This window comes from Oryctolagus cuniculus, chromosome 11 (genome assembly GCF_051225735.1).
Source record: "Oryctolagus cuniculus isolate XC-2025 breed Fujian yellow rabbit chromosome 11, ASM5122573v1, whole genome shotgun sequence".
Taxonomy (NCBI): Eukaryota; Metazoa; Chordata; class Mammalia; order Lagomorpha; family Leporidae; genus Oryctolagus; species Oryctolagus cuniculus.
In genome coordinates, this window is record NC_142877.1 from 30905425 (window position 1) to 30920573 (window position 15149).

The 15149-nt window shown below is 41.6% G+C and overlaps 1 protein-coding gene across 5 annotated transcripts in view; it reads right to left on the minus strand.

Moving 5' to 3' along the window:
• Positions 1 to 15149, minus strand: part of FERMT1 (FERM domain containing kindlin 1) — a 55467-nt gene that overhangs the window by 11676 nt on the left and 28642 nt on the right. For 3 of the 5 annotated variants that reach the window (XM_008256296.5, XM_089307265.1, XM_089307267.1), the window contains 3 exons: positions 3020 to 3144; positions 2177 to 2283; positions 283 to 504 (listed from right to left, as the gene is read on the minus strand). In XM_008256296.5, the coding sequence (XP_008254518.3) occupies positions 283 to 504; positions 2177 to 2283; positions 3020 to 3144 (454 nt within the window). Of the gene's footprint in view, positions 1 to 282; positions 505 to 2176; positions 2350 to 3019; positions 3145 to 15149 lie in introns of those variants that run through there. The other 2 variants (XM_089307266.1, XR_016215902.1) reach the window with 2 other exon arrangements.

The window sequence follows — 15149 nt, forward strand, 5'->3', positions numbered from 1 at the left end:
ATGTGGGTGTCCCAAGTAGCAGCCTAACCAGCTGTGCCATAATGCCCAGCCTGAATCATTTTATGCTTCATTAAGCTCAATATTGTAATATTGCCACATGCAGTCAGTAGCAAAGTCATTTGATGCAAAATTAACAATAATTTCCAATATCACCTAGTACCCAGCAGACAAATTTTTCTATCAACTGATTTTTCATGATGATGGCCTTAGAGAGATTCCTCCTTTTATTCCAGAACTCAAAGAATTTTCTGCCAACCAATGCACTAATAAGAGTAGCAGTACCTGTTTAGATTTGTGTTTTTTTGCACACCGAGGCGACACAAAACACTCCGGATTCATGTCCATGCTCTCGACACTGGAAGTCGCCTGAGATGATACATTCCGGTTTTTCATCCTCAAAAATGAAAGGATGTTGAGAACCTCTGGCTGGTAGGAGCTGTCTGCCATGGTTTTGCCCTTGGAGGCCAGGATGCAGGCAGCCATCCATTGGGCATATTGGTTCTCCTGTGGCAAACACAAGAGGGCTGAGAGGCAGGTTCAAGTGCAAAGCCACTGTGCCACAAACAAAGCAGGACTTGGGCTTTCTTCCTGGTCACAATACAAAGCCATCACCATCCACAAAGGAAAGAGGTGCACCCGTTCTGAGCGGCTGTTGGCCACCTACACTGACACTCAGTGCTCAGTGGAGTTTCTAGATGCTGTCAATAGGACAGGAATGTCGGCTCTGATAAATTCCACACAGGGAACTTCATGTTTAAAGACAGTTCAAGGACACAAAGGAGCACCGTGGAGCACAGGCAGGTGGACCCTCCCACTCCCTGACAGTCTTCCCTGATCTATGCAGGCACACGCCGCATGATACCACCAGATAGATGACAGCGCTTCCATGGGTTTACAATAGATCTGAAAAACTCCTATCAGGTAGTGACATGGTTGCCATCATAATGTCATAATGTAATGCATCGCTCATGTGTTTGCGGTAACACTGTGTGGAAAGAACCTCTGACCATCATATAAGAGCACAGCACACACGGTCATGGGCAGTACATAATACTCGATATTAAGTGAGATTGCTACCATTTTATGCATTGGCTCCACTTTGCTCATTACTTCATAGTCTACTCCTTCTACTTATTGCAAAAAAGGTGACATGACAGTGTGCTGAGTCATGCTGGCAGCAGTCTCGTGCGTCTTGTGCTGGCCTGGTGTCTTGATGGCAGCTGAGGCCACGCTGAGTGACCGACCTACAGTGTCTAAGTTTGCTCAAGTGCACTCTGTGATGTTCACACTGATGAAATCGCCTGATGACACATTTATCAGATCCTTGTCTGGTTGTTAAGCAATGCATGCCTGTATTTCCATTTTCATAGCATGTCTGATTTCTGTGCAAAAAGAAAATGCTGGAAAAAAATCTTAACTGATTTCCTGTATTATTTGTGGCCTGGTTTATCCTATGTCAAGATTCTAATCCTAAGGTTGCAATCAGGGCCACTGGTGGTGGCTTCTGTCTTTCTGTGAGGCCTTCGCTCATCTCTGACCTGTGCGGGAGAACAGGAGTGGGCCCCGGAAGCTGAGGGGATGCAGTGAACAGAGGGATTGCTCCGAGCTGCAGTAGGTGTGGGACACAGAATTACTGGTCTCAGTCTGTAGTGCCTCCCCTCCCTCCGTGTCCGTACTCTTTGCTGTGCAACTCCATGGTCCCTCCCAGCAGAGCCAGGATACACTTCCTGTCCCTTGACTGTAGGCTTGGCTTTGGCCATGGCTGGAAGTGACAGTGTGCCGATTTCAGGTCTAAGCTATAGGAAGCCTCGTACGTTCCCAGTTGTGCTCTTGCACTTCTGCCATCCCTAGAAGAAGCGCCTCACCCTGGCAGCCTGGGGCCCAGAATAAATACAATCAGGTCAACCTACAACAGGGTCTAACCAGACCTGATGTCCAAGCAGACCTGAGAAGTTGACACCAGCCTGGATCATCCAACCACCAGCCTAACCGCAGCCTGACCGCAGGTCCTTCAGAAACGAATGCTGACTGCTGAGTGGGAGTCTGAGACATCGTGATTATTAGAAAGCAATAGCTGAGAGATACACGGTGCTCTTGCTTTGAGAAAACATCTATAAGTTTGACTATTGGGCCTATCGAAGGTGAACTGGCTTAGAATTTTTGTGGTTTTACTTACATGGTCACATCTCAAATATACTTCATTCATGCCATCAGCTACGGGGATCAGTAACTTGATTCCAAATTTTCTCCCTGCCACATTTACATCTGGCACGACTTCACAGCCTGAGGACGAAAGGCAGGGGCAAAACCGAGTCGCGATCAGTCTGTAACAGGAATATCAGCCATGCACTGAAAAGAACAAAAGCTTTACACGTTTGGTTCTTATCTGAAAAACAGAAGGGCAAGCTGATAACATTAATTAAAGGACAACTAAATGAGAATTAGGGATAATTCACATGGATGAAGAAAAATTATTTTCTCCAATCATAAAATCAATTGAATTTATTTTCCAGGGTTTTGTTAGCTATTGTAAGTCATAGGAAAAATTGTGAGCTGTAAAATAAATCCAGGCAGAGGGAATTCTTTGATGGTCACCACGCTGAGAGAGTTGAGCACACTGGTTATTGAAACATTTCAATTAACAGAGAATTACCACTACATTATCAGCCATTTTCAAAAATCAGACTTGGCATTAAAGTGACATCAAATTAAACATGATTGCTTCTGAATCCAGGTTTTTCTGGATCCCACAATGCTCATGTGCCACACTTATGGACGCGATCACCACTATGTCTCGGCCAATGGACAGATTGGGAAAGAGGAGTCAGTGGAGGGCAAACAGCCAGACCTGCCACACCAAGTTCAAGGTCCCTGCCTCATGAGAAAGAGGAGCTGCAGGCGGGCTGTCATTGCCACACGGTTCCTCTAGAAGCAACTCTTGCTCTGTTTCACAGGAGTCATGTCTTCATTCTGCTTGCTGCACCATGACAAGCCATGGCCAGGCATAGGGCGCTCTTACCTCTAAGATTCAGCTTTTCTATTGGCTCTCCTTGTTCAACTTCCTTATTTTTAAAGTAGGCTATGGATGTGTCTTTGAAGACGAACCAATATTGTTTGAAAGCTTTTAACATTAGCTTCTTGGGCCTGAAAGTAAAAGTACAGTGAATGTTGAAAGCCCTGTTTAGAGACGTGGGACACATTCAAATTCTGAGCAGATCAAAATGGCTTTGCCAAATAGCAGTGCTCTTTATTTTTAAAAACATTTTCTCAAACGACTGGTTCATTTCTCAAAACTGCAAATGAGGCGTTGCTATGAGATGAAGAAGTTAGTGGAAAGGACCGAGTCGCACCATCTGGGTCCACACCCTGACTCTGACCTGTTCCCCTGAGAGAGGCACTGCATCTTCACTGTGGACAGGGACGGGGCAGTCTCCACATCTCATGGCTTCTGTCAAAATGGAATGAGGTTATCCACATGAAGTGCTCGTCACAGTCTCTGGCACAACCGCCACGCTGCTGAGAAATCTACACGAATGTGGTGACGGGAAATCTCAGCACGCTTCTGGGAGCTGAAAGATCGACAGGAAATGAGCAACTTCTCCTGTATTTTCCTCTTGATCCTTAAGAGAAAGCACTAGAGAATTCCAGAGGGCCACAGGAAGGTTGGCAGTGCTAATGGCAGGTGTACAGCTTGGGTTATTCAAATAGGAGATGAGAAACAAAGGTAGGAGGTAGGAAAAGGGACAGAAATAGGTAAAGGAAAGAAAAATGAGCTGCATGTGATTCAGTAGAACAATCCTGGCCTTGGGGGCAGAGCAGGCATCTTATGCCAGAGTTGTGGATTTCTGTGTTTAAGAATGGCAGAGAGGATGTGAAGGTGCCACTTGGATACCCACAATCCCATACTGGAGTGTCTGGGTTTGCATGTGTGTGTGTGGGGGGACCTTGTATCACTGGTTCACTTGTCAAATGGCCTGAAATATCTGAGGTCAAAGCCAGGAGTCAGGAATTCCATCTCCATCCAGGTCTCCCACATGGGTAGCAGGGACCCAAGTAGTTGAGCCATCACCTGCTGCCTCCCAGGGTACACACTGACAGGAAGCTGGATTGGAAGTGGAGGTGGACCTGGATCCCAGGCAGTCTGATCCAGCATGCAGGTGTCAGGTGCTGCTTAATCTGCTGCACCAGAACGCCTATCTCATTCACATAATTCTAAGGAATATATTTAAGAGATTTGTCTAATACTAAGATTCTCCAAAATTAATATTTTCAAAAGAAAATCTAAAGACACAGTCTGTAACCAAAAGGTATGGTCAGCAAGGTCTTTAGTCCTAAGCATCTAAATATTTCTCTTCATAATTAAGAATGAAACACTCCATTATAACTGGAATGAAAGAGTCTCACCAGAGCTCAAATTCCTTTGTGCATCTTGTAGCCTGCTTCCAACTCATTCACATAGCTAATACTTACTGCTCAAATTCTACACTCCAGAGACTGAAGGGGGTCAGGGGAGGGGAAGGGAGAAGAGGAGGTGGTTGGGAAGGGGATAATGTGCAGTCAGCTCTCTGTATGATCAGGTTCCCAATCCTCAGATTGAAACAACTGCAGATTGAGAATATTAGAACAAAATGCATTTGTCTGACCACGTACAGACTGTTTTCTTTGTCATGATTCCCTAAACAGTGTAACATCTATTTACATAACACTTACATTGTATTAGGTATTGTAAGTAACCCACAGATGATTAAATGTGCACCGGAGGATGTGTGTAGGTTATCGGCAAATGCTATGCCATTTTATATCAGGGACTTGAGCACCCATGGATTTTGGTATTTGTGGGGGTCCTGGAAGAAAACTCCTGTGGATACTGTGAGTTTAGATGCTGACTGAACTCAAGAATAAGACAGTCTCTTCATTCCTCATGGGACTCATAGTTTAAAGGGAGAAAAATACAAAATAGGTGAAAAAAAACAAAACTTAGTATAGTACATAACAAGGGTGTGGGGAGTACTGGTGAATTCACTGAGGTCGCAGCACTTAACCCAAGAACGATGGATGAATGGGACTTAACAGGCAAAGTGCAGAGTGCAGTCAGTGCTGGCCAAGCTTTCCTTCAACACCTGCCCTGTGCTGAGTCCCAGGAACCAGGAGGGGGTGGTTTCTGTGGTAGCAGCATTTTCCTGGCTGGAGAATGATGGTGACAATCCCAGCAAGGCCGGTTAGAGCTGGACTTCAGGTGGTGTTTACCAGAATCAAAGGCAGCCAGTTAGAAATGCTCGAGGCCAAGAGGGTTCCAAGAGGGCGGAATAGGGAGGGAGCTTACTGATATAGTCCAGGAAAAGATAGTTTAGTAAAAGTGGAGATAGTGTGGTCTCAAAGAAGAATTAGGAAAAAACTGCAGAGGAAACTCTTCCGTAATTAGAGGAACATGGTGGATCTACATGGAGGGTGTGGGTGCCCATGGCTCGGGACCCTAGCTGCTGAGAGCCTCTGCACCAGCGCTTTAAAGCAAGGATGAGATGAAACTGCAGTAGCCCAAGACACTGGCAGAAAAGCAGCAGGAATAGCCTAGAGGGAACGAGGCTTGAAGCCCTGTGGGGGAAAGTACACCAGCCTAACTAGAGAAGAGAAAAAATAAAAGGGATGGTACAGACACGATTCTCTCTCTCCAATCACCTTACAAAAGCATACAAGCTGATAGAGCAGGTGCCATTTTGGACATATGTGACAGCTGCGCCAGCTTGGGGCTACACCGGCAATCGGCTGAGCAGAGAAACCTGACTCTGATGGGGAGCAGTAACAGAAAACTAAGACCTAGTAACTGTGTGGAGCTTTTGAATAGGGACTGTTAAAAAAAAAAAAAAAACAAACCAGGGTGTGTGGGAGAATTCACGGTGTGGCTGAGATTTTGAGTAGTCTTGGTGGGAGATGCCATGAGCTCTGGCGGCCCTGGCTACCTGGTGAGGGACATTGCAGGGGAATCTGAGCTTACATTGAGGACTGCACAGATCCTTTGTGTGGTCCTTGGGACAGAACAGATGAATGCAATACCCACTGGGGCTCACACTCAGGCACTGATCGCCGTCAAGGAGAAGAGCTCAGCTGAGGGGAATTACTTCCCTTCTGATAAAAAGAGAGAGAGAGAGAGAGAGAGAGAGAGAGAGAGAGAGAGAGATTTACCATGCTAAACCTGGGTGTGTCACCTTAAGCACACCCTTAACCCTGAAGAACTGAACAGAGCTCTCTGGCCACCCACTACAAGCCCCTAGAGATTCATGAAAGCAGACAATCCACTTATCTACAGATCATAGTACAATGAGAAAAGCCACCACAGTAGAAAACAAAAGGAATAAACCATCAAGTATCTCCACAAATGCTGAACAACAAATGCAACAACCCAAGAAACAAGAATAAGGAAGACAACATCATGCTCCCAAAATAACATGATAATTCAATACAGGATTATGAAGATGATGAGATAGAAGAAATGCAAGAAATGGAACTAAAAAAATTGATGATAAGAATACTTAGAAGTAATCAAAAAACAAGCACACAAACTACTGAAATCCATGCAGGACATGAAAGAAAATGTCTCCCATGAAAATGAAATCTTAAGGAGGAATAAAAATGAAATGAAGAATTCAATAGAACATGAAATTGAAATATTGAAGAGAAATCAAAATGAAATGAAGAATTCAATAGAACAAATAAAAAATACAGTTGAGAGCCTTAAAAACAGAATCAGTGAGGCAGAGAGAGAATATCGGACTTAGAAGACAGAGCACAGGAAACTATACAGTCAAACCAAAGACAAGAAGAGGAAATTATAAATCTAAAAAAAAAAATGTTGGGAATCTATAGGATACTATTAAAAAAACCAAAATTCGGGTTCTGAACTCTTCAGGAGTTTCTGAAGGCTTGGAGAGAGAGAGAAAGGATTAGAAGGCCTTTTTAGTGCGATACTAGCAGAAAACTTCCTGGGTTTGGAGAAGGAAAGAGACATCCAAGTACAGGAAGCACATAGAACCCCCAATAAACATGACCAGAAGAGATCCTCACCATGACACACTGTAATCAAACTCACCACAGTGAAACATAAAGAAAAGATTCTAAAATGTGCAAGAGAGAAACGTCAGATTACTCTCAGAGGATCTCCAATCAGACTCACAGCTGACTTCTCACCAGAAACCCTACAGGCTAGGAGGGAACGGCGAGATATAGTCCAGGTACTAAGAGAAAAAAAACTGCCAGCCTAGAATATTATATCCTGCAAAGCTCTCATTTGAGAATGAAGGTGAAGTAAAGATCTTTCATAGCAAACAGAAATTGAAAGAATTTGTCACCACTTGTCCAGCCCTGCAAAAGATGCTTAAAGATGTGTTACACACAGAAACACAGAAACATGGTCATCAGTGTGAAAGAAGGTAAAGGAAGAAAATCTCTCAGTAAAAGTCACAGGAAGTTCAAAGTATATATTAGAAATATCTTTGGAAAAATGGCAAGGCAAAGTCACCACTTATCAATAGTCACATTGAATGTAAATGGCCTCAACTCTCTAGTTAAAAGACACAGACTGACTGAATGGATTAAAAAACAAAGCCCATCTATTTGCTGCTTACAAGAAACACATCTTTCTGACAAAGGTGCATGCAGACTGAAAGTGAACGGTTGGAAAAAGATATACCATGCCAACAGAAACCAAAAAAAGAGCTGGTGTAGCCATCTTAAAATCAGACAAAATAAACTTTAACACAAAAACTGTTAAAAGAGACAAAGAAGGGCATTATATAATGATTAAGGGATCAATTCAACCGGAAGATCTAACTATTATAAACGTATATGCACCTAATTACAGGGCACCTGGCTATTTAAAAGATATGTTAAGGGACTTAAAGGGAGACTTAGACTCCAATACAATAGTATTGGATGACTTCAATATTCCACTTTCAGCAATGGACAGATCAACCAGACAGAAAATCAACAAGGAAACAACAGATTTAATCCACACTATAGACCAAATGTATCTAACAGATAATTACAGAACTTTTCATCCTACACTTAAATAATACACAATCTTCTTAGCAGTGCATGGAACTTTCTCTAGGACTGACCATATACTAGGCCATAAAGCAAATCTCAGCAAATTCAAAAAAATCAAAACCACAGCATGCATCTTCTCAGACCACAATGGAATGAAGCTGGAAATTAGCAACTCAGGAATCCCTAGAGCATATGCAAACACATGGAGACTAAAAAACATACTCCTGAACGAACAGTGGGTCATAGAAGAAATCAAAACCTTTCTGGAAGCAAATGAAAATAACAACACAACATATCAAAACTTATGGGATACAGCAAAAGCAGTGTTAAGAGGAAAATTTATAGCAATAGGTACCTACATCAAGAAATTGGAAAGGCACCAAATAAATGAGCTATCAATGCATCTCAAGGATCTAGAAAAACTACGGCAAACCAAACCCAAAACTAGTAGGAGAAGATAAATAATTAAAATTAGAAAAGAAATCAACAGAATTGAATACAAATAACATTACAAAAGATCAGCAAAATGAAGAGCTGTTTTTTTGAAAAAATAAACAAAATTGATACCCCATTGGCCTAACCAAAAAAGAAGAGAGAAGACCCAAATCAATAAAATCAGAGATGAAAAAGGGAACGTAACAACAGACACCCCAGAAATAAAAAGAGTCATCATCTTTGTAGTCAAATTACTAAAAAGAGTTGTATGCCAACAAACTGGGAAATCTATCAGAAATGGATAGATTTCTGTACACATACAACTTACATAAATTGAACCATGAAGACACAGAAAACCTAAACATACCCATAACTGAGTCAGAAACTGAATCAGTAATAAAGGTCCTCCCAACAAAGAAAAGCCCAGGACCAGATGGATTCACTGCTGAATTCTACCAGACATTTAAAGAAATAACTCCAATTCCTCTCAAACTATTCAAAACAATTGAGAGAGAGAGAATCTTTCCAAATTCTTTCTACAAAGCCAGTATCACCTTAATTCCTAAACCTGAAAAAAATGCAGCAGAGAAAGAGAATTACAGACCAATTTCCCTGATGAATATAAATGCAAAAATCCTCAATAAAATTCTAGCCAATAGAATTAAACAGCAAATCAGAAAGATCATCCACCCAGACCAAGTGGGATTTATCCCTGGTATGCAGGGATGGTTCAACATTCGCAAATCAAGCAATGTGATACACCACATTAACAAATTATGAAGAAAAACCATATGATTAATTCAATAGGTGCAGAGAAAGCATTTGATAAAATACAACACCCTTTCATGATGAAAACTCTAAGCAAATTTGGTATAGAAGGAACATTCCTCAACACAATCAAGGCAATTTATGACAAACCCATGGCCAGCATCATATTGAATGGGGAAAAGTTGGAAGCATTTCCACTGAGATCTGGTACCAGACAGGGATACCCACTCTCACCATTGCTATTCAATATAGTACTGGAAGTTTTAGCCAGAGCCATTAGGCAAGAAAAAGAAATTAAAGGGATACAAATTGGGAAGGAAGAAGTCAAACTATTCCTCTTTGCAGATGATATGATTCTTTATTTAGGGGATTCAAAGAACTCCATTAAGAGACTATTGGAACTCATAGAAGAGATAGCGAAGTAGCAGGATATAAAATCAATGCACTAAAATCAACAGCCTTTGTATACACAGACAATGCCACAGCTGAAAAAGAACCTCTAAGATCAATCACATTCACAATAGCTACAAAAACGATCAAATACCTTGGAATAAACTTAACCAAGGATGTCAAAGATCTCTATGATGAGAATTACAAAATCTTAAAGAAAGAAATAGAAGAAAAAAAATGGAAAAATCTTCCATGCTCATGGATTGGAAGAATCAATGTCATCAAAATGTCCATTCTTCCAAAATCAATTTATAAATTCAATGTGATATCAATCAAAATACCAAAGACATTCTTCTCAGATCTGGAAAAAATGATGCTGAAATTTATATGGAGGCATAGGAGACCTCAAATAGCTAAAGCAATCTTGTAAAACAAAAACATAGTTGGAGGCATCACAATATGAGATTTCAAGACATACTACAGGGAAGTTATAATCAAAACAGCATGGTACTGGAACAGAAACAGATGGATAGACCAGTGGAACAGAATAGAAACACCAGAAATCAATCCAAACATCTACAACAAACTTATATTTGATCAAGGAGTTAAAACCAATTCCTGGAGCAAGGACAGTCTATTCAACAAATGGTGCTGGGAAAACTGGATTTCCACATGCAGAAGTATTAAACAAGGCCCCTACCTTACACCTTACACAAAAATCCACTCTACATGGATTAAAGATCCAAATCTACGACCTGACACCATCAAATTATTAGAGAACATTGGCGAAACCCTGCAAGATATAGGCTCAGGCAAAGACTTCGTGGAAAAAACCCCAGAGGCACAGGCAGTCAAAGCCAGAATTAATAATTGGGATTGCATCAAATTGAGAAGTTTCTGTATTGCAAAAGTAACACTCAGCAAAGTGAAGAGGCAACTGACAGAATGGGAAAAATATTTGCAAATTATGCAATTGATAAAGGATTAATAACCAGAATCTACAAAGAAATCAAGAAACTCCACAATAACAAAACAGACAACCCACTTAAGAGATGGGCCATGGCCAGTGCCCCAGCTCACTAGGCTAATCCTCCACCTTGTGGCACTGGCACACCGGGTTCTATTCCCGGTCGGGGCGCTGGATTCTGTCCCGGTTGCCCCTCTTCCAGGCCAGCTCTCTGCTGTGGCCCGGGAGTGCAGTGGAGGATGGCCCAAGTCCTTGGGCCCTGCATCCCATGGGAGACCAGGAGAAGTACCTGGCTCCTGCCATCGGATCAGTGTGGTGCACCAGCCGCAGCACACTAGCTGCGGCGGCCATTGGAGGGTGAACCAACAGCAAAGGAAGACCTTTCTCTCTGTCTCTCTCTTTCACTGTCCACTCTGCCTGTAAAAAAAAAAAAAAAAAAAAAAAAAAAAAAAAAAAAAAAAAAAAAAAAAAAAAAGGGAGAGAGAGAGAGAGATGGGCCAAGGACCTCAATAGACATTTTTCAAAAGAGGAAATCCAAATGGTCAACAGGCATATGAAAAAGTGTTCAGGATCACTAGTAATCAGGGAAATGCAAATCAAAACCACAGTGAGGTTTCACTTCACCCCAGTTAGAATGGCCCTCATACAGAAATCAACTACAACAGATGCTGGGGAGGATGTGGGGAAAAAGGCACACTAATCCATTGTTGGTGGAAATGCAAACTGGTAAAGCCACTTTGGAAGACAGTTTGGAGATTCCTCAGAAACCTGAATGTAGCCCTACCACATGACCCAGCCATCCCACTCCTCAGAATTTACCCAAAGGAAATTAAATTGGCACATAAAAGAGCTATCTGCATCTCAATGTTTATTGCAGCTCAATTCACAATAGCTAAGACTTGGAATAAACCTAAATGCCCATCAACAGAAGACTGGATAAAAAAATTATGGGATATGTACTCTATAGAATACTAAACAGCGGTTAAAAAAAAAGAAATCCGGTCATTTGCAACAAAATGGAGGAATCTGGAAAATATCATGCTGAGTGAAATAAGCCAGCCCCAAGGGACAAATATCATATATTCTCCCTGATCTGTGACAACTAACTGAGTACCTAAAAGGAAACCTGTAGAAGTGAAATGGCTACTATGAGAAACAATGACTTGATCAGCCCTTGTCCTGACTGTTGAGGAACAACTTAGCATTTTATTCTTTTTAGTAGTTTCTTGTTCTCCTTAATACCATTGGTTGAACTCTTTAATTAATACACAAGTATTCTTAGGTGTTTAAAGTTAACTGAAAATTGATCCCTGTTAAAAATAAGAGTGGGAATAAGAGAGGGAGGTGGTGTATAGTTCAGCACATGCTCACTTGGACTTACCCCTAATAGTAGAGTTAGAAGTGTGCCATAGGATTCCAAATCCCATTGAGTTGGCAGGTACCAATGCCATCTTACTAGTTAAAATGATCAGTTTCATCTCATAATTGATCATAAAGATAGGATTAAGTGTCAAATGGATTACATTAACAAGACCAGTGTCTGCTAATAATAACTGATAGAATTTAAAAGGAGAGAATGACCCAACATGGGAAGCGGGAGACACAGTAGACTCATAGAATGGCAAATGCCCTAAACAGCACTCTGGCCTCAGAATCAGCCCTTAAGTCATTAGGATCTGGTTAAAAAGCCCATGAGAGCTTCTCAGGCATGGAAAGCCAAGATACTGTGGCAAAAAAAAAAAATATCTAAATGAAAGATCTCTGTGAGTGAGATCACATTGGAAAGAATGGCCATCAAAAAGGAGATAACTTTCTCTGAAGGGAGGAGAGAACTTCCACTTTGACTATGGTCTTGTCTAAATAAGGTCAGAGTTTGTGAACTCAAGAGGGTTTCATAGCCTTGGCAGCTCATGACAAGAGTCTTGGCTGATTACTAACATCATAAATAAGAGTGTCAATTGTTAAATCAACAATGAGAGTCACTGTGCACTATAGCTTTTATTTTTTTTTTTTTTATTTTTTATTTTTTTTTTTTTACAGGCAGAGTGGACAGTGAGAGAGAGAGAGAGAGACAGAGAGAAAGGTCTTCCTTTGCCGTTGGTTCACCCTCCAATGGTCACTGCGGCTGGCGCGCTGTGGCCAGCGCACCACGCTGATCTGAAGGCAGGAGCCAGGTGCTTCTCCTGGGGTGCAGGGCCCAAGAACTTGGGCCATCCTCCACTGCACTCCCGGGCCATAGCAGAGAGCTGGCCTGGAAGAGGGGCAACCGGGACAGAATCCGGCTCCCCGACCAGGACTAGAACCTGGTGTGCCGGCGCCACTAGGCGGAGGATTAGCCTATTGAGCCGTGGCACCGGCCACTATAGCTTTTAATTTAGATGATATTTAACACAGAAAAATTTTGTTCCCAAGCTGTAAATGATACAGATGTTAATATGTATATATTTAAACCACCTTATTGATATGATTGACATATAACAAACTGTACATAGTCTCTAGGAGTTTGGGGATAAGTGTACTCCTGTGAAACCAGCACCACCATCGAAGCCATAAACATCCCCATCACATCTTGTGCTTTCTTTTCCTACCTTTATGAACAGTGTTGATTTTTCTCATGTGAGATAGGAACACTTAATATAAAATCTATCTTCTTAGCAAACTGCTTTGTGCTGTATAGTAGAACTCCAGAATTCTTCTTGCATAACTGAAACTCTGTATCTTTACCAACCCCCTCCTGGGTTCCCTCCCTGCAGCCCCTGGCATTCCCCCATTCTGCTGTTCACTTCTAAAGATTGATTACTTTAGAACCACATATAAGTGAGATCACACAGCATTTGTCTTTTTAATAGCCACACCGCTGTCAGCAGCCATACAGCAATAGAAACAGTTCTAAATAACTATTTCCAAAATGCTCTCTTCACTGCATTTTTATCTTTCCCCAGACTGGTTGTGTTCTCATTTGTTTTACAATCATGGTTACTTTACAGGGAGACCAATGCATTTATTATTTTGAAAACATTGAGGCTTATCACCGATGGCTACTTGTCATCTCAGAAGTGTCAGAAATGGGAAGACTTAGTTTTGTAAAAAACAAACGTGCATAACCCCATTTACAGGTATTTTCCATGAAACAATCAGTGGAACCACAGGTTTTCAGGATCACTTGCTATCTCTTCATGAAGTACTCTAAGAACTCTACCACATCTTAAGAGTCTAGTTTTGATGAAATGGACCACAGTCATAGTTCCTGCAGCCCACTGTGTAAGTCTTACTGGAACCCGTTTGCTACAGTAATTTGCCTAGGAATGGCTCAGCGGATAAATTTTGTGTGTGGTCTCTCTCTAGAAGTCATTTTATTTATTCCAAAGTCATCTTTCCAACAGTGGTTACAACTTAGTTTTGGCAAATCACTGTTTATCATATGTCATTTCCAGTGTACAATGTCTAATCAGATTTATATTTAGGGATTCATAAAAAAGCAGGCTCTTTGAAGACTGGTCAGACATAAAATTCTACATCGATTGTTCTCTTTTTAGAACTTCTCACAATACTCTCCAGCCTGTATTTGTTGGCAAAGAGAAGTCTGCTACCTAACTGGCGTAGCTCCTCTGTAGACATTTTTCCCCCTAATGATTTTAAAGACTTCCTCTTATCAACAGTTGGCTGCACCAACATGTGCATTTATACTGATTTATTTTGTTGAGATTCAAGGGTACTGGAATTTAAGGATTTTTGTCTTAAAAGTCATTATGTGCCACTACCCTGATTTATTTTGTTTGAGATTTGATTCTCAAATTCAGAGATTTCTGTTTTCAATAATCATGGAAGAATTCTCAAGCATTCTCTTTGGAATGCTTGCTTCTCTCCAGTCTTTCTTCTGGAACTCCTAGTGGATGTATGCTGGACTTTCTCATTCAATCTATGTTATGTTTTTCATGTCTACCTTTCTGAGTTCTTTAGGTATGCAATAGCTCGGGGTTGGTTCTGGCCTTTTGTACCCCCAGAAAGGAGAGATGGAAAAAGGAGACGCAGACGGACCTCAACAGAGACAGGTTGCTTTATTGGAAACAAAGAGGTTGATGACAGTCTGTTCTTGGGAAGAGACTGTGCACCGGGTGGTTTAGAACTCAGGTTCCGTTTAAGGACAGAATGTGCCACTCTGGGACTGAGGGAGGATGGGGGCGGGGGAGGGGGTAGAAGGCATCTGTCAGAAGAGTAGGGGGCTCTTTGAAGTCTCAGGGAACTTTCCTCTTACTGTTTCATAGCTGTTTTGCCATTTGCATTGCCAGGAGTTGAGAAGGGTCTGTTTAGGCACCAAGGGAGGAAATGGGGTGGTGGGGGTGGGGATGGGGGTGGGGTAGGGGTGGAGGTGGAGGAGAAAGGGAGGAGGGGAAAGGCACAAGTCCTTGAAGTTCTCTCTTCAAATGTTTTTCCACTTGATGTTTAATATAACTAATCAATTTAAACTGTCTATGCTTTGTATTTCTAGAATTTCTGTTTGGTTCCTTTTAATGCTGCCTGTTTTCTTGCATAATTATAATTTCTGCCC